A 24,320-nucleotide genomic window follows, 5' to 3' on the forward strand; every position below is an offset into this window, starting at 1 on the left:
AACCCGTGATGAAAACAGTGCAAATAATCCATTGTATAGCTTTGTGATTTACTATCAACAAAACAAATTAAAAAAAAAAGTGTAATATCTCACTAATCGCAAAATTTTATGCGTTAACTAACTACTGATTAAATAGTAATTATTTGAATAATAACGGCTCATAAGATCAGTTACTTATATATATAATGAGTTGCAACTCTTATATAATAACACATTTTGATCTAAGCGAATCAGCGTGTTAGACCAATCTATGTACTCCAGTATTAGGGTAAAGGATATAACTGTTTGAAACTGCTGATTGAAAGTTTCATTCTGATTTATGTTTCTTATACTGATACACAACTGTGTCTATGTTGTTCATAATCATCATTCCAAATATAACAGTTTATCTGTACTTCTATTTCTCATAATATGATATTCGAGGATGTGGAAAGTACGTATATAATAATACCACAGCAAAGCTTAATGAAGTTTTCGACAAACATTTTGTAATTCTTTTTTTTTTCTTCAAAATTTAAGTGATGAATAATATTTTCAACAGATGGCGTACGTTTCTTTACAATGCATGTACGTTAGAGATATTTTTAAAATCACGAATGCTAAGAAGCTCACTTAGGAGTACGAAACTTAACTTAAAATGAGTTACGACAATGTGATTTCATGAACATTGTTATCAACGCAGCTAACCGTTCAGTAGGTAGGTTGTTTGTTTCGAATTTCGCGCAAAGCTACTCAAGGGTTATCTATCTGCGCTAGCTGCTATTAATTTAGCAGAGATATACCCATCACTAAAACTTCGGCTACTCTTTTATCAATAGAATTGACCGTAATATTATAACGCCCCTACGGCTGAAAGGACGAGTATATTCGATGAAGGAGTTTCCAATCCGCCACTCGCAGATTGTTAGTCAAGCACCCTAACCCCCAGGTCATGGTAGCTTTAAATAATTCAATAACAATCATATCCAAGTATTGTGTTAATTTTTCGGTATTTATTGCCAATCTTATGAACGCACTTTTGTAAACATTCCGGACGTAATCAACCACCCGCAAAACTTTTATGTGGGGGTAGTTAACAGAAACAGGTCGGTTAAGTCTGTTGCTACATTATTTGGCAACTACTGATTTAGTCGACACAGGTAAAATCTTGCCATTACATTGTTTTTAAACGACAAACAGTCGTTGATTTATTAAACGTTGACAGTTTACTGCTGTTGACAATTTTACGAAGGTAGTTTGCGAGGAGTTATTTTATTGTAAGGTTTAACACTTCAATGAAAACTTATTCCTAGCTGATTTACAAAAAAAATTATGGTAAGGGTAAGTCTTTTTTAATTTTTTTCAGTGGAAAGGCACAACTGGGCTATTTACAATCTGCTTACTGATGAAAATCAAGCCCTGGATCTTAACGTCACAACTATAGAAATATACAAATCATTTACTGAGGGAGAGATGTCTAAATAGGCTCAGACAAAGCGATATTTCGTTACATTTCATTGGAAGTATGCCATTTTCATGCTATAACAATGTTAAAAAATAACTATAGTAGATTTGTTTGTTTTAGTGTAAAATCATATTGAGCTATCTGCTTGTCCACCGCAGGAAATCAAATCATGGACTTTAATCTTGTAAGTCCGTAAGCATATCACAGTCTCACTGGAGATATCTATAGTAGTACGCCCTCTACACTCGAGTTACATAAGTAGATTGTGTAGTCACCAGACCATTCTTACAAATGTTTCTTTAATAGGCAGTTGCCACCCATTTAACATTTAATTAAATAGGAATTCCTTGCTTTACATGGCCACGTGGTTAAGGCACTCGACTCGTAATCTGAGGGTCGTGGGTTCGAATCCCTGTCACACCAAATATGTTTGTTCTTTCAATCGTGGGGGCGTTATAAGTGATGGTCAATTCCACTATTCGTTGGTAAAAGAATAATCCTAGAGTTGGCGATAGGTGGTGACGACTAGCTGACTTCTATTTAGTCTTACAATGCTAAATTAGGTACGGCCAACGCAGATAGCCTCGTGTAGCTTTGCGTGAAATTAAAAACCAACCTGGTCCATGACGCGTGTTAAACGTTATTAAAATCAAATGTTTATGTAAAATTAAGCGTAGATAACTTGGTCTTAAAGATTATTTGAAATATGGTTACAAATTATGTGTGTCTGATGTATTTGGAACAAGAAAGGTAAAACGAATATTTAAATCACTTCAATATCGACTACTCCCCCTAATGATTTCAGTACCCGTTGTAGCAGAGCACAGAGAGTCCGTTTTGTAGTAGCTTCGTGCTTAATTATAAAGGAATCAACGTTGACTTACACCGGTTAGTTACTTTGAATATGTATGCCTGCATGGCTTATGAATAAAAACATATCATGTCAGGAAGTCACGTAAGCTTCTTTATTACAATTACTGAGCGTGGATTAATTGGAAATCACATGGGCGCAGGGAATAGGATATGCACGATTCAAACTCTAGTCGCAATTCTGCTAGATCAGGCCAGTCTTTGAGCGTTACATATATTATGTCTATGTATCAACCACTACGTTATTTATAGAGAGTATGTATCGGTTTTGTCTGTTTTGCAGGCAAATTTCGTTTTTCAAATTTACGTCTTCTGATTTTCCTTACTGTGATTTTATCATTGTGATCTGAACGACGCGGACTTTAATTGCTAGTTGGGAAATAAAACTACTGAGTGAAGTATGTTTACAATATTTTTACATAAGGCAGCAGAAGTGTACCAGAAGGACATTTATTATTCTGGAAAGTCGACATAATCGATTAGAGTGTAATCTATATAATAGCTATAAGCAATACGCACTTTGATACACTTCAGAATCCAAATAGCCCTAAATGTTAGAAGATATACAGTTTTATCTGGTAAGAAATATCTTGTTTTCCCACAAGATTCTCACATCATTTTCTCCAACTTAAGCATGATAAACACTATATATTATTAAGAAAAGCATATGAAATTAATGATTTTTTTCTTGCACATCTGTATTTATATCTTTAATTATAATGTTCACATTACTTTTTTAGCTTTTCGAAGCTTTCTTATTTGAGATAGTTGGGTTATCGCTAGTTTTCTGAAATAGGTTATCTCATAAAACTTTTACATAAGAAGCTTAGTTTACATCTAAGGTTATTGCACTTAAATTCAGCGTCATCATCTTCCTTGAGTGGTTAAAGAACTTGGACGAAGGCAAAATTTGGTTTAAATAAAATATATGTATATATTTTTTGCTTTACTTAGAGTAATAAATCGTGCTTTTGTATGATTAAATAAAAAAATAACATTTTCATTTTAAACAACAATCGACTGTTCGTCTGTCAGTTACGACAATATTATTCAATAATTAATATACATAAAAGAGTATTCTGGAATAATCAGGTTTACAAAATATCGTAAAACAAACAAGAAAAACATTAATAAATAAAATGCATTAATTTGCAATTTGCGTAACTTTGCTATCACTGATAATATCAAAATAAACTAAAACATTTCTCACGAAGTTAGGCTTAGAATATTTATTTAATCATAAACCCACACTCAAAACTTTATGGAGCGCAGATAGCCCTCGTGTAGCTTTGCGCGAAATTAAAAAGAAACACACAACAACAACTAAACCTTATGGTGCACAATGGTCTTCGGTTCCGTATGTATGAAATGGGACAACCGCGAAGAATAATTATTCGCTAGTTATCTAACTTTTTGGAAAATAGAAAATGCAGAGTAAACGTGGAGGGAACTTTCTCGGAGTTCTTCACTCCAAAAGCTGGTGTCCCTCAAGGAGGGGTGGTTAGTCCTATTCTCTTCATCATGTATGTGAATAATATGCCACTGAAAAACCCAAATTATAGATTTTCGTTACAGTTCGCTGATGATGTAGCAATTTGGAAAAGAGCCCCAACACCAGAAATCGCAGCTCGCAGCCACTAACTTACAACCACAACTAAACACAATAAGTGAATACTGCCAAAAATATAGAATCAAAATAAACACAGTAAAGATACAATTAATGATATTTTCAAAATCAACGAAACGTCAAAAAGTACAACCCAAGATTTACATGAACGGAGAGCTTCTCCAGACTACTACATCTGCAAAATTTTTAGGACTAACATAGCATTCTAAACTTACCTGGATAAAACATGTAAATAACATAAAAACTAAAATTTGGCGAAGAATAAACCATGTTAGGAGACTAACTGGTAAAAATTATAGAACAACACTTGAAAACATCATTAAAATATACAAAACATATATAAGACCAATAGTAGACTATGTTAACAAGTTCACTCAAACAATATGAAGGAAGGAGGAAGAGGTCTAGTGTACATGACCCTCCTGGGTATACAAATTTATATACCAACACAACTAGATAGGAAGAGAGAGCGAGTCTTATGGTGCAAAGTAGTCCTCATAACACACATACAGTTATAATAATAATAATAATAATAAAAGACAAAATAAGTAAAGCTATTTTATCATATATATATATATACACGAAACATTTGATCCAATACTGTTAATGAAACTTAAAATAAGTAACGAATATAGTTACTAACATAAGACGTACAAACTGGTCGTTTGCATCATACAGTATCACCGATTTCCTCTTACTTCTCAGCGTAATATCACAATACTGTAAATTTTACTTTTAGTTAGTAAGAAATAATTTTTTTTAAAGTTTGTGAGACGTACAAAAATACCATCCTTTCAAAAGTAGAAACCATATTGACGGTTTGTTTGTATATTGTTAAGCTAAAAGTTAAATTTTTCAATATACGCTGGACATGTTACAGGTATTGGTTTGTTTTGTTTTGAATTTCTCGCAAAGTTACACGAGAGCTATCTGCGCTAGCCGTCTCTAATTTAGCAGTGTAAGACTAGAGGGAAGGCAGCTAGTCATCACCACCCACCGCCAACTTTTGGGCTACTCTTTTGCCAATGAATAATGGGATTGACTATCACATAATAAAACCCCCACGGCTGTAAGGGCGAGCATGTTTGGTGTGACGAGGATACGAATCCACAACCCTCAGATTACGAATCGAATGCATTAATCACCTGGCCATGTATAGCTATTGAAACTCAGCTTTTAACATGTAAACCCTCAAGTTTATCACTGAGCAGGTGGGGAGAGGCTTCATGTTGATGTAAAAACAAACAAACAAATAATCCTTAAAGAACGTCCAGTTCATGGTTAACACGTTATCTCGCATGTAAAATTACAAACAAATAATAAAAAAAGGCCAATACAAAAGTGTGGCTAGGCGTATCTTTGAGTTACACACTGGAGTGTGTGTTTGCGGAAGCGGGATTCCTCCTTTCGTTGGTAAGGGTCGCTTCCCCTGATAGTTTTACAATTCAAAACTGATTTTTTTATGTGTATATAATACATAAACACTTAATCACACAAACAACACCGAGTGTCGTAAAACTTTACATTTTTATTACTTCAATTTTGTTTCTAAATTTGTTTGGATAAAATCAAATTAAAATGTTATATCAAAGAAAATTTGTGAATTTTAAGTTTTACCTGTGGAAATTAGGTGCGCATGTTTTGTTACGCCCCTGTAATTTATAATTCTATAACAATTATTCCGAAGTGCTGACTTACAATTGCTGTCCATTACCAACACTGGGCATGAACACGACAGAAAAGAAAGCTGCATTAACATTTAAAGCAACTGACTATATGTATTTATCTTAGCATTTTTTTCATTTTTAAAGTATTAACCAGTCTGTTACTAAGCTGGAATTTTAATGTTAAATGTGATCGTTGGTAAGAAAATTTTAATGAAATAATCGGTTTATGTCTATGGTAAAATAAATGTATAAGTGCAGCCAATGTTTCTCAGAATAAAACCTATTATACTTCAGTTGAACAGTGAATAAGCACTTTCCAGGCTTACACGTCATAGATAATAGCTTATATCAATTCTCGTTGTGTGTTTTTGAACGTGGTTGTTTGTCCGAGAAAATTTCACAGTTTTGGAGCTAGCAGGACCACACTTGGTGAGCAGACTCGGGATGGCCTAGGGGATGTTCTTATCTATGAGCACAACCCTCTACCAAGATGGAATGACTCGCATCATAAAGGTCATTCAGCTATGATGAAGATGAAGTACTCGGTTTTCGTGGTCGCTGAATACGAACCTTGCATCGAATATTATCCTCGTGGCTCATTTTGAAATCAGGGGCGCCATGTTTGAAATTAAGTTAATGCCTACACTCTCAAATTAACAGGATCAAAGATGCCACGTGTGGTCAGGTAACGCGGTCACGTGATTTAAATCTTTTTTATTTTCTGGTACAAACTTACCTCAATGTTGTTATAAAAGTATGATTTAGACCTCCTATCAAGAGATAATAAATTGAGACCCAATGCCACCTAGATGTGACTGGGGGTTTAAGAATAGGTTTTCAGAGTCACCGAACCCAAATATAGCACCGGATGTTGTTTCCTTGCACTTCTGGGTTGTCATACTTGAATTTAGGTTCATAACCCGTCATAAGCTAACTGCATCAAACGTGGCACTTCTCAGGTACCACAAGCAAGTGTCTTAATGGGGTTAGAATTCGGGAATGATTCCTCTTGGGAAGCTGTAAAAGTAATTTTGATAATGGGAGGACCTGGTCGGTACGTAGGTGGCCTCTGGGAATCGTAAAGTGTAGGCCTTTGAGGTCGGGTTTAAATTAAGCACAAAACTACACAATGGGCCATCTGTGCCAGTGCAGGCGAGGCTTTTGTACTTCACCGCGTATCATGAGTATTTTATGCTAGTAAATTAAAATATTCAAGAGAAAAAGGCACTGCTACGTACATAACAAGACACAAGATTCATGAAAAAGGAAGCCATTCAATGGTAAATAAACTTTCATTTTTCTTAGTGTGTAACTCGTAAAGTTATAAAGTTATAAAGTAAGTCACATGTGGCTATCTGCTGTGTCTGTCGCGGGGAATCGAACCTTGGATTTTAGCACTGTAAGTCCCTAAACTTACCGCTGGGGGATGTATAAAGTTATATTACTAAGCGTAATGTAGAGATTTCTTTCCGAGAATCACCGATGATTAATCATTATCACAAATTAAGGTGTCTCGACAATTGTAAGCGGCCTCGAAACTCAACAAAATGTTGAGATTGAAATAGTGTGCATTAATATGTAATAAATAACGATTATTTTAGTTTGTTTTAGGTGTATAAATGTAATTAATTCTTTAAACAATGATGCTATTATCTACTGTTTATAACCATTTGGTTATAATGTTGTATGTCTTCATTTTTGTTTCACATGGTATTAAAGTTTTAATATAAGAAAAACGTGATATATTCTTTTTAAACAATTTCATGGTCACCAAGAAATTGAAATATAAGTGAGTATATATATATATATATATATATTTATTTAAAACTGTGTTAACACTTTATTGTCCAGAATCAGTTTTTTTCTACGTTGTTTAAAACTAGTAGACATCATGAAGAAGTTCTAAGCTAATTCAGATAATATTGATAATTTTGAAGTCAACTGTTTCAGTAAATAGAATTATCAATTAAACTGAAATTTCGCTTCTTATTTTTACCGTTTTTCAAAAGCAATCTACCAGACTAAAGCTTAGACCCTTTGATTTTTATAGCATTATCTTTATAAACAAAAAGCTATCTCAATAACATTGCGAGTACACTACTGTTTCATTGACACTTTTAGTAAAGACGTTCACCTTTTCTTTTTCTCCCAACCAAAAGCTGTATGAATATACTACTCCAATGTTTTGTATTTCATTCGACAGTAGTTGTTCTTCTGTTTGTATATAATTAAAAGTGTCGATGATTTTATGTAGATGGCGCGACATTATATGTTAATTAAAAATATGGTTCAGGTAACAGTAACCTTAACAATAATAGGACAAAGCTACCTCGTAAGACTCTTTTGGGGGAAAAAACACGCGTTTAGTTTTCGAACATCACAAAGTGCTAAAAACTGGAATATAAATCTTTATGCGAATATACTCTACCTTACTCATTTATCCAATAGGATTACTGCAAGTTTACACAAGTTTACTTATTTACTCTTTTTAATACTCTACGATGTAGTGAAAATAATCAAGGCTTAAAACTGAAGGATAAGTTAGATAATTTGTTATGAATTTCGGTTTAAGGAACATCGATTGATTGTTTGCTGTTTGGTTTGAATTTCGCGTTTAGCTATATGAGAGCCATCTGCGATAGTCGTCCCTAATTTAGCATTAAAAGACTAGAGAGAAAGCAGCTAGTTTTGTTTGTTTGAATTTCTCGCAAAGCTACTCAAGGGCTATCTGCGCTAGCCGTCCCTAATTTAGTCGTGTAAGACTAGAGGGAAGGCAGCTAGTCATCACCCAAAAGTTGGCTACTTTTTTACCAACGAACAGTGGGAGTAACCGTTAAATTATAATGCTCCGAAGGGGGGCAATCATGTTTGGGAGAACGAGGAATGGAACCGGCGACCCTCAAATTGCGAGTGGAGCGTCCTAACCACATGGCCAAACATTGGTTGAAGTTCATTTTTTAAAGTCATTTACTATTTATTGACAATACAAATGAAATCACCGCACAGACCAATGGCTTCTTGCATAGAAATGTCAGTATATAATAACTCCTCATTAAAACATTCATGATATTGTCATAATTGTGTACTAAATGAGAAAATTCACACCTGTCTTTAACTCATTATTCATTAACTAGTCGTATATTCTTGAATATTTTGAGCCAGAATCTCAGAAATCATATGGAATAATAGGTCTCCCATGACAAACCTATTTATGGAGAGTTAAGCATACCACACTAAAGCTGTATTGTAGACTTTTGACGCTACCTAATTGTGATCGTGTTATACCCACACTTCAGTGTATTAAGATTGTACTAATTTCTAATATACATAATTAATGTATTAGTTATTACAGTAATCAACAACTTATACACTGAGAACTAGATTTTATTTTTTAATGACAATACAGTACTTTTTCCTTCGACCTCCCTTCTCTTTTACTTCTTCCTGTCTGTTATTTTTACGGGTTTGAATTCCCTTCTTCCATTTTTACTTTTTTAAAACCGTCCCAACAGGCCCTTTATTGTATTTACGGACATTAGGCTCGTTGTTTTAAGTGACCTGGCCAGATGGTTTCAACGCTCGGCTCGTAATTCGAGGGTTCGAATCCCACGCCCCACCAGAATGATCGTCCTTTCAGCTGTGGTGGCGTTAGCATGTTAAGGTCAATCCCACCATTCGTTAGTAATAGGAGTAGCCCAAGAGTTGGCATTGGGTGGTGATGACTAGCTGTGGTCTTTCATTGTTAAATTAGGGATGACTAGAGCAGATAGCCCTTGTGTAGCTTTGCGCGAAATTCAGGACAAATATTACAATAATGGGTTCCGTAAACTCCATGGACAGGAATAATTCTTTAAGGGCTTGATGCTATGACTCCGTAATTCCTTTTGGACTGATCAAAAGAAACTATAGTGATTCCGAGAGTCGTGAAACTTAGTGAAAGTTGTATTGTATCTGTTGATTATATGATTCGACTCCATTTGAGTAAACCTGTTATATCTCAGATACAGCATCGTGCTGTCTCAAAGAAACCAGTGATTGCACTTTTACATTACACAGGATAACCATGTATGCTTGTTAAAACGTGCACTTTTACATTACACAGGATAACCATGTATGCTTGTTAAAACGTAAAATACTATTTTAGGCAGAGTGCGTTAATAGCTTGAAAGCTGTTTTAGGAATAGAGAATTTATTGATATTTCAGAGCAAAGTAACCAGTAGGTTGAATAGACCACTAGATGGCTGTTGACGATAATAAAATAAATTTTAAGTAAGACTGAGCAACGTATCTGATGAGCTGATCACGTGGAATGAATTGCAGTCTCGGACTCGTAAAAATCTGGTTGTTGCAAGTCTGAAGTAATTAAATCAAACCCTTTTTCTCGAATTGTATGTGTTTTATACGAGATATGAATAGCCTTGTTCTAAGAAAGCAGCAAACTTTATATTTTGCTCTTCAGTTAGGAAAGAAATAGTTTGGTAGATAAATTAAAACTGCTTTGAGCTATATAAATTATGACTTTGTAAGCAGTTATTTGTAGTATTGATTTTTAAAGAAATTGGGAAAAAAACACAACATAATTTGGCCACTTACAAATATAATTCTGATTTTCAAATATTCTAAAGACTACTGTATATTTTCATATTTACTATTGTGATAAAATTTAAATCATGAATAACAGAGACACGAAAAGTTTAAAGTCTCAGTTTAAAGTTTACAGTTTCTTGTTTCATAAGCTTTTAAGTCATTTAGTGCAAGAAACTAATGGAAAATTATCATCAACATGGCCATATAGTGTGCTTTCATACAGTACTAACAGTGTATCTGATGTCACACACTGTGGTGTTACGTTGTAATTTATGTATATCAAATAATACTCAACTAAACTACAATGTAGCAATATAATTGAAACAATAAGCTGATAATAAAGATTATACACACACAAACAACACTATAATGAGACTAAAATTCAAAATAATTCTTCCATTACCATCCCTTGTTGTCATCCTTAAATCATAATGGATAATGTCTATAATAATAGCACTCAGACCGGTTTGGATATTCCATTTATCAAACGAGATCCTAGTTAAGGGTTGAGTGCCTAAATCAACAGCATCTGAACTTCTACCGCTTTTCGCTGTCTGCAGCCAGTTGTGCGAAGGCAGTTTGTTACCTTTGATACTTAGATATAACCTAAACGTAGAAATAAATCACACTAAGATCAACAAAATAAAACATTCAATCTCTACCTAGATTTATACGTATGTTATAATCAATAATAAATAATAATAGGAAATAAGGGGTCATTTTGTTGACCAACCACGTAATTCAGAAATGTCAACCTTATTAGCTATTGTATAAAAGAGGATGGCCCGGCATGGCCAAGTGTGTTAAGACACTCGACTCGTAATCCGAGGGTCACGGGTTCCAATCCCCGTCGCGCCAAACATGCTCGCCCTTTCAGCCGTGGGGGCGTTATAATTTGACGGTCAATCTCACTATTCGTTGGTAAAAGAGTAGCCAAAGAGTTGGCGGTGGGTCGTGATGACTAGCTGCCTTCCCTCTAGTTTTACATTGCTAAATTAGGGGGGACGGCTAGCGCAGATAGCCCTCGAGTAGCTTTGCGCGAAATTCAAAAACAAAGAAACAAACTGCTAGTATTTCTTTCGCAAACAAAAATTTATAAAATTAGATGTAAAATGTTTATGATTTATGGAATCTTAAGGTTTTTTGGCTTTTTAGAAATTGTTTACGGAATATAATGTATTTCTTTTGCATAATTATTCACTGACTTTATATATTCTGTGCTTTATGTTGAGTTTTAACATTAATTTTGCTTAGAGTTTGTTTGTAGTTAAGCACAAAGCTACACAGACTATCTGTGTTTATTCCATCACGGGTACAGAAATACAGTTCCTTGCATTGTAAGTAAGCAAACATACCGCTATGTCACTGGAAGGCTATGGCATAAAGAAAGAGATGACTAACTTATTTCCAAGATTTCCAAGTAAGTCTAAATGGAAATAAAAGAAGTACAACAATACAGAGTTAATATTACACCTACACACACACGCGCACACACCTGCGCTGCTTATAAGTATCAGGCTAAATTTGCCATATGAAGTACAATAACAGTAAATAATGAATATTCCAATTTAGTAAACTAATAAAGTCACTGCTGATGGTTTTAATCTGAAACAACTTATCAAAAACAAATAATCCTAAATAATTACGGAATATCTAATTACATCTGTTTCCATGGGCACATTATTAAATTAAGGGCTGTCTGTTGGTCTGTTTGAAGATAAGCAAAAAGCTGCACAACGGGGTATAAGTGCTCTGCCCACCACAGGCATTCAAATCCAGTTTCTAGTGGTGTGAGTTCGCAGTCATATCTTTGTGCCACTAGGGAGCTAAGTTGAGGGACAGAAGCTGAAGATAGTGTAAGATACTGTATGAATCATTCTAATCCTGGTTTGGCAACAGGCCATGGATATGAAATATAATTATTCGTACGAAGTGTTCATTGGATTTTAACAAACTTTTTACCTTTACAGACAGATATGTAAAGTTATTTTATTATTCAAGTAGAAAAAGATGTTTCAAATGGGAAATTGTACAGCTGTTGGATCGTCACGTAGATTGAATAAAATAAGTTCTGCCTTTCTCACAACTACTGTATTACACGTAAGAAATACAACGGAAAAGGTTGTCTAAGTGAGAAATCGTGATAAGAACTATCTTGTACCAAGAGATAGCATTAGCAAAGTATGCTGGTGTGAAAAGCGTAAAGAAAAACAGCTTTGAAGATAATTTCAAATATCGATATGCACCGCAAAGTATTAATTTTTGTACATTAAGGTTACAACTAATTTATATGTTGTTGTTGAGTTTCTCAGTCTTAGCCTAAATTTCAGAGATATTCAATACGTATCTCATGGGACTTAATATGTTCTATGAAGCACATAACTTGTTTCGTATGTCAGTGCAAGTGTTAATGATAATTTTTGTTCTAACGCTTTTCACTTGTATTTACATTAATAATTATATATTTTCTATCATCCAGATAAATACCAGAGTGTTAAAAGAAAAAATGATAAAATTAGAAATATTAACTAGTTGTGTTAGTAAAAAAACACACTATAATAATGTACTCAAGTGGATATATGCATAGAATGGATATATATAGAACTATATAATGAATCAGACTGATTAAGAGAAATACAAAACTATTTTTTATCATGCTTGTAAGTTGAAACGTTTACTGTTTGGTTGACCTTAATAAAAGTAAACTTTAGATTTGGGTTACAACAAAATCAAGCTCATTAGAACATGACAGTGAAATGAAATGATTATTTTAGCCAAATATAAACAATAATTGGTTTTTACGCTGTTTCTATTTTCATAGCTATTCAGCAAAAAGCTTACCGCACTTTTGTACTTTTTCTTGAAGTTATTTTTCTTAAAAGTTCCATATATCGTAGGTGGAATTCCCGGTAAAATGGTTTTACCGTACATCAGTCAGTTTGGATCGGAAACTGGCAGTTCGTAAAATACCGTACTATGGATTACTTTAATCTTTCCTATCCACAGCTAGAATCGTCTAGGATAAAATCTCAGCACCAATAGTTTCATTAGCACAAAATGTTTATTTGTTAGGGAAACACACTGTTACAATACCATAATTAAATCACAAACATAAAATCAAGAGCAAGTGTTTAGGAGTAATAAGAGCATGATAAAGACTACAATCTAAAGCTTTTACAAGTTCGGGAGCCGTGGGGGCGTTATAATATGACGGTCAATCCCACTATTCGTTGGTAAAAGAGTAACCCATGAGTTGGCGGTGGGTGGTGATGACTAGCTGCCTTCCCTCTAGTCTTACACTGCTATATTAGGGACGGCTAGCACAGATAGCTACTCGAGGGCTATACCTGTAAGTTAAATTAAAACCACAAGTTAAAAATAAAAGTGAAACCACGTGTTATCACTAAACTACAACGGAAAAGTAATGCTACACGTTAAAACACGATTACATTTACTATAAAGATAGTCTACACGTAAGAGTGAACTGAAATCAGTCTCCCAAGAAGTTATTCTTATATTACTTTACAAAACAAAAGTAATCTCAAGTTTTTATACACACTAATAAATACTACATTTGGAAGTTTCTATATATTGAAATAAAAGCTCCAAAGTAATGCACACTGGAAAGCTAATCTAAAAGCTAATAATGACTTTAACAGTTAAAAAAAGAAGTTTAAAAGTTATAACTTACACATATTTATCTAAATCTTCTAATACTCTCTTTTATAAGGATAAACCTGACTTTTTACACCTAAGCCAAATACATAAACAAAGCCAAGTTTGCACAAGAAATGCACCTCATATTTGTATTTGTTGTCAACTTATAATCTGAGCTCCCGAATGGTGCTTCTCTAATCTTTATGTGATTCGCGTACAGGAAAGATAAAGTCTATTTCTGGATGTCACGTTCTATCTTCCCTGCAGCCTGCAGGAAAGTCAGTCAACTGCCAATTAGTGAACACACTTTTCGTATGATTTCAAAATAGGGATGTTAAAGTGTATTTCGGCGTTCAAATTGAAAATTGAAAAAACAATATTTCAGAAAAACTTACATCTTAATTAAGGGGTAGATGGTACATAGTACCATTCTGTACTATACCTGTCTTTTGAATCAGAGCAAAATCAGGTGGAGTAAGTTTGGTTTCCCTTTAACGTATTATTTTAACATAAGATTTGTGATATATAACTGTAGTTAATGAAGGTTCAGTTATTATTACTTGCCTAATTTAATGGAGGTTAACCAGAAAATATTTGTATTTGAAGACCTGAAGCATTATTGGCGAAATTTATTCTATAATTCTATCAGCAAGCCAAGTGATGTAGTTCAGTTTATCTATATTTTTCAAATCAGTATCGGTTCTAAGATTTGGGGTTTGATTGCCTCATTAGACAGTATACAGAATGGTTTGTTTTGTTTTAAATTTTGTGCGAAGCTACACGAGGGCTACCTGTGCTAGCCATCCCTAATTTACCAGTGAGGGGACTAGAGGGAAAGCAGCTAGTCATCACTACCCACCGTCAATTCTTAGGGCATTCTCTCACCAACGAATAATGGGATTGAACGTCATATTATAACACTATAATAGCTGAAAGGGCGAGCATATTTAGCACAGTAAGGTTACAACTAATTTTTATTTTGTTCCTGAGTCTCTAGGTCTAAGCCTAAATTTCAGAAGCATTCATTACATATCTCACGGGACTTAATATGTTCTATGAAGCAAATAACTTGTTTCGTACATTATAATCAAATATATTTTTGTTGTAACGCTTTTTACTTGTATTTACATCCAAAATTATATGTTTACGTGTCATATTACGAATCAAGTGTCTTAACCACCTAGTCTCAGAGCGCAGATAACTTATTGCATAGCTTTGCAATAAAACAACAATAACGACTCAGAACTATTAGCAACAGTTTCATTAAAATTTCAAATGGTAATATTTTTACTTAAAGCTGCTGCAAAGTTTCACACCACGTTCAGTTTAGTTACACATTAGAAAATGATATTCAACAGAGATGGATGTGGCTTAGCTGAGAAAAAGAATTACCCTTAAGCTATTTATGAATCCAATCTCACGTTAGTAATTCTTTAGTATTCTCAAGACTAGCAGTTTTGTAACAGCTTTATCACAGAGCAGATAAGCGTTAGAGTTTGCTATTTTTGAAGCAGTATAGATATATGTATGCTTCACACAAGTTGATTAAAAGGATTTTAATGTACCTATAGAGAAATAATTGCTTCATTAATCATACGTTTTAATTTTCAGATTCTTAACTTTGCTATTAACAAGTTGGCTTCCACACGATCCACCGGTGGGTCGTGATAGTCTTTCAGTAAGACCCACAGAACCCACCGGTGAGTCGTGCTCTATTTTCTTTTTAAAGTGTCATTTATTGGCTGGGGCACAACAGCTATATATACATTTTTCCTCAAAAAAGTTATTGTAAAATGACTAATGCAACCCTGAAAAGTATCGGCAAAGGCCCGGCGTGGCCAAGCGTGTTAAGGCGTGCGACTCGTAATCTGAGGGTCGCGGGTTCGCATCCCCGTCGTGCTAAACATGCTCGCCCTTTCAGCCGTGGGGGCGTTATAATGTACGGTCAATCCCACTATTTGTTGGTAAGAGTACCCCAAAAGTTGGCGGTGGGTGGTGATGACTAGCTGCCTTCCCTCTAGTCTTACACTGCTAAATTATGGACAGCTAGAACAGATAGCCCTCGAGTAGCTTTGTGCGAAATTCAAAAAACAAACAAACAAGTATCGGCAAAATAGGGTTGGGAGCCAACATGTTAAAGAATAGTTATCTAAAAATAGAGTAGCTAAATTACTATAATAATTTTTGAACTATAATTTCGAAATAAGCTAAAACAAATAGCGTGACGTAGTACGAAAAAAGAGGTAGTTAGCGAAGTCATAAAGAGCGTCATAAAGATTCAATGGAATCGGTTTAAACACAGTAGAAGAAAAATCGAGTTTTCGTGAACAGAATAGTAGAATGCGATTCAAGGAAAAAATGAATACTGTTTTGTTCTTATATAGATAGATTAAAGCTTATAGGGAATATAAATTGACGTTAGCACGTGAGTAAACTGGTGTCTTCATACACAAAGTGGAAATAAACGACAAATACCTGATGGACAAAAATGATTGGTCGGGATTGTCTTACTCTCACGTTATTGTATAAGTAATCACATTTATTAAATGAATGTTTCAGCTGGTACTTATATGGAACTACAACAATTAATAAAACTATATTCAGTGGTAAATATTCTCACACGTGTTTTATTCTTCTAAATTTACTAGATAGTATTTTCTTTCAAAAAGCGGTTTTGTTCGAATAAGGCACAGTCTTTAAAATAAAATGTCTGCTGTACTCATAAGATATAATGAAGGTGAAATATTTCGTATAACATTCGTGACAAAAATACTGGCAACAAACCAGATGGTGAATGCGAGATAAAAAAGTAATAGAAGTTGAGACACCTAAGTAAGCACAATTAAAGTCATTGAAGCAAAAAAAATGAATAAAGTGAATAAATTTAAAATCTTAAATTAAAAAGGTCATAAAATGTAAATAAATGAGACTTAAATTGTACGATTAGAGTGTTATTGTTTTTGTGCTGTGTTAGCTGTGTCAACTAATAAAATAAAGAAATGGTGAAATAAAAAAATATTATTTCGCTTCATGAATGTCTCTCAGGGAATGTCGACTTTACAATAAAGGAAAAGTTTTTTTTATTTCGTGTAAAACCACACGAGGGCGATCTGAGTTAGCCATTCCTAATTCAGCAGTGTAAGACTAGAGGGAAGGCAGTTAGTCGTCACCACCCACCGCTAACTCTTGGATTACTCTTTTACCAATGAATAGTGAGATTGACCGTAACATTATAACGTCCACACGGCTGAACGGGCGAGTATGTTTGGTGTGATGGGGATTCTAACCCACACATCTCAACTTACGAGTCGAGTACCTTAACCACCTGGCTATGCCGGCAACAAAAGAAAAGTAATATAAAATTGAATAGGTAACCATGAGTCACGGTTGGTTCCATACGAATTAAATCTCCTCTCAGAGAATAATTATTAAATGTTAAACTTGCATACTTTTCGTAGCCTTCTACTTATTACAACAAAAATTTTAAATAATGTTTTTCTTTTCAGGTCGTATGTTATTTGTCTATTTAAAAATTTACATCATAGAAACTCATAAAAATTCTGATTGGCGAACAGTAATCAATGTCAGATATTCTACTCAGATCCAGTTCAGATACAGGTGTGTGTGGCTATTCGTCACCAGTTGACATTACGTATGGATGTGTGTAAAATGTTAGTTTCTCACAGAGAGTCAACACAGTTGATCAGCATGAATGAGTAGTTAAAGCAATCGACACGTAAGCTGAGGGTTGCGGTTTCGAAAACCCCTCACTCCAAAATGCATCATTTGTGACGGTCAATTCCACTTTTGATTGGTTAAAGAGTAGATCAAGAGTTGACAGTGGGAGGTGATGACTAGCTGCTTTCCCACAGCAAAATTAGGGATGGCTAGCACAGATTGCTCTCGTGTGGCTTTGCGCAAAATTCAAACCACACTTAAGTTAGCATAGCGACATCCTATCTCCCAGAGAAAATGTCAATAAGAGGCATAGAAATGTTCTTTACGCACTCATTTCTAATATTTTAAACCTAATGGTACATCACTTGTGATAAATAATAAAAGAAACACGACAAGAAAGAACTGATTGAAAATCAGCTTGGTTTTCCTAATGTTATTGAGAAAGTATAGCAACCTTTAAATAATTTATAATGTCACATACTTTATTTCAACTAATACTTAGAAGAAAACGTACTATCTTTTAACGCATACAACACTTTTAAATTACTACATCTTCAGGCTTAGAGAACAAAGAAGAGCTGATTGATTAAATAGATTAAAAAAACATCAACAAACAAACTGATTTACGAATCATAATGCGAACCTTGGACTTTTATTTTCGGGATTTTCATTTGCACTTAGTCCAGGAGAATAGTAAAAGAAAAATGCGATCTTTTATGCCTGTGAAAACAGGATTTCCGCACAGCTACTAATTTACCATTTGAACTTCCACTCGATTATCAAAGGCAAAAATTATCACTTTTATATAATCATTCTAGACGCTTGGTTACTTTGTGACAAGTTTCTTTCTGTTACCTAAGGAAGTTAAAAGAAAAACACAGAAAAATTAATCATAAAATGACGAATAAACGTGGGATTAAAATATTGGATTTATGTCTAGAAAATCTTTGCCACAGCTCTTACTTTAGGCCCGTCGTGGCCAGGCGATTAAAGCACTCGACTTGTAATCCGACGGTCGCGGGGTCGAATCCCTATAACTCCAAACATGCTCCCCCTTTCAGTTAATTAGGGACAGCTAGCGCAGATAGCCCTCAGGTAGCTTTGCGTGAATTTCAAAAACAAACAAACTATTTCTCTATATTAATGTTTTTATGCATTCTTTTATACTGGATTATCTGTTATGTCCATCGCTGGAAATGGAATCTCATATTTTAGCGTAGTGAGTCGTCAAACGTACCGTTGACCTACTGGATGAACTGATGTGTTTGAATTATATTTAAATATATTCAGCATCTTCATAATCATAAAATATGAATTGGAGAGAAACAAAAGCACTTAACAGCTAATAACGTTTCATAGAATAGTCTTAAACTTCAGTCTTCATTAAGAATTTCGCAAAGGATCGAGCAAAAGCGGATTGTATTAAGTTTGTCACTTAAAATCATGGATAAAACGAATTATGTGTATCATGTTTTTAAAAATGAGCAAAATAACATTATCAATGGACAGATATATTCTGTTTGATTAGAATTTAAGCGGCACGAAAGAAAATTGGTGATAAAACCATAAATTTAGAAATGCATGTTGAAATTTAAACGTCAAATATGTATAAAAATTGTAGATACTTTATCAGACTGTTTAATAAAAATTATATCACGTTTTCTTTAGGAAATCGAATTCACTTACCAAAAGTACAAAATCAAACTTTAGATCTAAAATGTTAATATATCTCGCCACTTTGGTAAAGTAAAATAATCGAATATGTAAAATTTGGAATTTTTTATGGCCTATAAATATAACTCCGATTAATTGAATTATTATTTTCATCGAAATGTTTAAAATGATTTATTCCACATCAGTAATAAGGAAGGGAAAGTTTTTTCACACAGATACCTTAAGTGCATCCTTACTTTGCTTATAATTTTATCTTATATTGGCGCAATTTCCTATTAGCATTTTATAATTGTAACTTTCAACATTTGATTTTGCTACTTATAAACTGTAGACAACGAAGAATGCTCAAAATTCGGATGTTTTAATTTTCTCGTAGATGAACTTAAGCATATTATACTATAATTTGAACTATATTTATCCATAATATGGTGTCTTAGAAAAAAAAAAACTTTTATTATTAGGTAGATATTTTGTGTATGTTATGGTCGAATATATTGCGATATGCAAGTATTTTTTGAAAACTGATAGGAAATAATTTTATGTAGGTTGAATGTTTACATCAAAAATGTGTGTGGGGACAGTTTTTTTCCAAGACGGTTAAAGTTATATCAGTGTTAAAATGCAAGATTTAAACGTGACTTTTTATAAATTGTTCGACACTTATTTTTATATTATACTACAGTTACTAGGGTTTTAAAAATATTTGTTCAGACATTGGAAAATACAAAACTTGTGTTTTAAGATTTTCTCTCAAAATTACAAAAAAGAGTTGTCTGTGGAGAAAAATCTCTGACATCAAATGATACAGTAGGAACGTAGATATTCAACAGTACCCAACTCCTCAGGAACCCTTGTTTATCGAACACAGTCAGATTTGACCTTTACTTTTTTCAGCACACCTACGACCCCAAAGTGTGGATCACTTTTTTAAGACAACTGGTCGTGAATCAAGAATCCGTTTCAGCATGCTAACGGCTAAGTCACTCTTCATAAACCTCATATAACACAGCATCATAAGCTCCCGCTGGCTCAGCAGTAATCTTAAACACTTATGATGCTAAAATTGGATTTTGAAATCTACTGTAGGCAGAGCACAAATAGTTTATTGTATAGCTTTGTTTTAATAATAAACAAACAATTGTATCTCAGTCATCAAGATGTACCGAGCAAGATATGATGTTCATGTTCTCAGGATTTTTAATTGGAATAAAATCCAAGGAAAATGGCTGTATTTACTGCCATGCCCTTCAAGACAACTCATAACAATAGCTACGAGAGACTAGTTAATATCTATTTAGAAGATCTCATCTCCTTTGAGGGAAAACTGGACTTTAGCGTTCAGAAATAGGTTGATACTATTCGCTCTTTTGAAGGTGTCAAAGGGCCCATCATGACACAATCTTCATCGACCAAGCCAACACTACTCACACACAGTTTTTTACCTATTTTGATTAAACCGAATAATGATATTTGACTACCATTCTTATAACACACCCACTTTTCGAAAATACGGAGGGCAATTTGTTTTTGAGGTAATGGAACGCAAGTTTGGAACCTCAGCTCCAATCTGATTAGTGTGCCATATGACATGAACAAATTTGCATTAAGGCAAAGAGTTATAATATTATACAATTATATATGTTTCTGTATAAACAAATAAATATCTGTGAGTATTTCTTAGTAACGTAGACAAACAATTCAGAGTCTTGAGCGTTTAGTTATCAAAAACATAAAATGGTTATATCTAAAAGTGTTTGTCTGAAACAACCTTTGACAAATGTTTCCAATATTTATCCACAGGTATTGCGTTTCTTTCCTTTAAGTTTTTAATCACATGAAATAAACAATATATTTCGCTGAGAAGAATAGTATCTGTTTTCTTCGCTGACAAAAATTATAGAAGACTTACTTTTATATCAATATTTACATAGTAGTCCTATAGGTTTGATACACTTCTGACGGGACAGACAAAAATTGCGAAGTCCATTATCGGCATTCTTAAATGTTTCTAAGCAGATCATTTATGTTCAAACCAAGTTTCTGGTTTGTTCGTTTGTTTTTAAATTTCGATCAGAAGCTACACGAAAGCTATCTGCGCTAACCGTCTCTAATTTGCAGTGTAAAACTAGAGGGAAGGCAGCTAGTTATCACCACCCACCGCCAACCTTTGGGCTACTCTTTTAACAACGAATAGTGGGATTGATCGTTACATTATAACGCTCTCACGGTTGAAAGGGCGAGCATGTTTGATGTGACAGGGATTCGAGCCCGCGACTCTCAGATTACGAGTCGAGTGCCTTAACCACCTGGTCATGTCGGATTTTGGATCGTTCAAAAGTGAATTTTAAGCTTAACTTTTCTCAGGGCTGGGCAAGTGTCGTATAACTTAGTTCATTATTACTAGCTCAGAATTTATTTTTCTTATACCTTTAGTAGTGCAATGTAGCTTATTAGTAAGAATTAATTATCTTACATTAGAATAAAGGAAGATGCAGAGAATTACTCAAGTATTTACAAATCTTTTGAAAACACCCATTACACAATAATATTAGTTGTTAAAGTTAGAAATTATCAACAAGGAAACTTAAAATTCAGGTAATTACTACTGCTTTTTCATCGAACCTCCACAAATAATAATTACTGGTTATGATAATCATGGAAGAAACTTTGATGTTTGTATATAGGTTATCCTCATTCTTCGAAGTTCAGTTGTTCAAATATCACAGTGAATAGTATCAATAAAAGAGTTAATTTGCCGCATAGGTTTGAAAAGAAGTTTAAGTACTGTAGGAGTTTTGGGTATGTGTATTTATAAATGTGTATTTTCCATTTATAAAATACTTTCAAGTATTTGAAAATTATACTGTTAAAAACTATAATTTACAAAAGCTGCTGATCTCCTTTATTTTACCTCAACTTTTTCCACAATAATATATTCTTAACAAGATAAATTTCACTAAGATTTTTATTTTCTGCTAAGGGATGTGCTAATAGTCGCAAAATTGGGTTATCCAAGATAGGAAAAGCTAGGAAAGTATCAGAAGCAATGACAAAAAACAAAAAAAGCACGAAAGATAAACATCGCCACCTATCTGCACCAAGAGAAGTTATTATAATTTTAAATTTGTTAGTAGTTTTTAATGAAAGAGTATTTGAGAAGCATTGAGGTTGCGTCCGAGTGGTTGGAAGCATAGAAATATCTGGGTTTTGTGTTTAGTTAACTAAACGGTTTTAGCACATTTACAACCCGCGCTACATATGTCGGACAAAAAGTAAATCATAAATGTAATATATAGCGGCAGACGAAGAATTGTGAAGTTTTGTTTGAGTTCAAGTAAAATGCATAAACACATAAGTACAAAACATAATACGTGAATACGGTGGCCAAGTTGAAAAATGAACATAACAAAATACACGAAACTGGTGACATTATGGTGAAATGTAAGTTTTAAACTGTCTAAATGGGCCAAGTGTTATATATGTATATGTTCTTAAAATACACTTTAAAAACCTAAGTTAAACAGTCAAAGACATTACATGGCATTCAAATGTGATATCACAAGTGTGATGTATTTTTACTCCTGTTTGTTTTACAGCTTGGCCACTTTTTCACATATCATGTCTTGTACTGATATACATACATCCACATTAAACATAGTAAGTACAGAGTAAAATCACATGCAAATTAACACAAAGAAATATAGGCATGATCACTTGATATAGTGAACGTACAGACATATATAAGGTGTGCTCAGAAATACAATTTACATGCTGAGTATATGGATGCATCCTACAAATAATGAACATGCTCATGGACAGAACACAACGTGAGTATATACGAGGACAGAATGTATAAGTAACATGAGTAAAATAAACAAAAGTACAAAAGGAAGAAAAAATGTACTACTTTTAATCAAGGGATAAATTATCTGTAATGATAAGTTAAGTGTTGGCCGTTAATACATATTTCTGACATTTACTTACGTATTTCTCTACATTCTACTGGGACTAAACCTGGAAGGTTTGCATGAGAGTCTTTCTTCTCTTTTCTTCGTATGTCTTTGAAATTTGAGTTTCCTTTAATGCCATAACTCTTCTGTCTAGCGCCATCTATTGTGTTACCGTTTCGCTGACCTTCAACTTTTACATCTTTACTCACATTGCATCCCATTGCCGCCTCCTAAAATGCAATATGATAATAATGAAACGAAAGTTTGTAAAATGTATTTTACATGTACATCAGTGTTTTTACGTACAGACAACAGAGGGGGACGGACAACGTAATTTTGTAAAATACACACATATATATAGATTTAACGTTTTCGTTGAATACTGAAATTCGTAATAAATACGGATTGTCTAGAACGTGAGAAATTATGTTTTAATTACCTTCTGAACTAGAGCGCTTTTTGCTTATGTGACCTGCTTTCTACTTGGTACAAAGTGAGACTGTCTTCTACCTTGGTAAAATAATGTAGTTTGATCAGTGAAACCCACAGACGTCAGAATCACGCGCGATCATACACGAGATTGAATGCACACGCATGGTCCTGCATAACAAAATAAAGTTATTAAAGAAAAGGGCGAGCACAAACCAAAGTAATATTCCTTTGAACACTCTTAAATAAAATAGCGTGAATTAATAAAGCTAAGAATATAACACAAACCTTTGTAAGTAGATTATTTCATAAATACAATATTGAATGGAATTATTCAACACGTTATTGACTTCAAGACACAAACAATAGTGTGTCTTTCGGGCAAAGGAAAAACAAATACCAGCTGGACACACTGAATGTTATTAACAGGAGTTATAGTTTAGTGATTTTCCTCCTTCTGAAGCTCGAATAGTGGTAACCCAAACTGATACGCATTTTTAATGCATGTGCTCTACTGGACTCTTATTTTGCATTCCAAATTTTGAGATAATCCGTTAAGAAATATTTCAGATGTTACGTCTCCAAATGTAACTGAGTTTCCTCCTATTTTTTTTTTGCCCCAAGAGTATAGAAATTTTATTTAATACAAAAACATATTTAACTTATATGGAGTTGGTATGCTGACATATCCTTACAACGTACAATTAAAAGTCTTATTTTGTGTAAATATAAGTCA

General features: G+C 33.8%; 1 protein-coding gene across 1 annotated transcript in view; it reads right to left on the reverse strand.

Annotated features, from left to right (window-relative positions):
• LOC143239460 (uncharacterized) overlaps nucleotides 1–23,729 on the reverse strand; it is a 70,573-nt gene extending 46,844 nt beyond the window's left edge. The window contains exons 1-2 of the mRNA XM_076480542.1: nucleotides 23,595–23,729; nucleotides 23,190–23,385 (exon numbers count right to left, since the gene is read on the reverse strand). Coding sequence (XP_076336657.1) covers nucleotides 23,190–23,376 — 187 coding nt within the window. The 5' untranslated portion in view covers nucleotides 23,377–23,385; nucleotides 23,595–23,729. The remainder of the gene's footprint in view (nucleotides 1–23,189; nucleotides 23,386–23,594) is intronic.
• Between the last annotated feature and the right edge of the window lie 591 nt (nucleotides 23,730–24,320).

This window comes from Tachypleus tridentatus, chromosome 13 (assembly GCF_004210375.1).
Source record: "Tachypleus tridentatus isolate NWPU-2018 chromosome 13, ASM421037v1, whole genome shotgun sequence".
Taxonomy (NCBI): domain Eukaryota; kingdom Metazoa; phylum Arthropoda; class Merostomata; order Xiphosura; family Limulidae; genus Tachypleus; species Tachypleus tridentatus.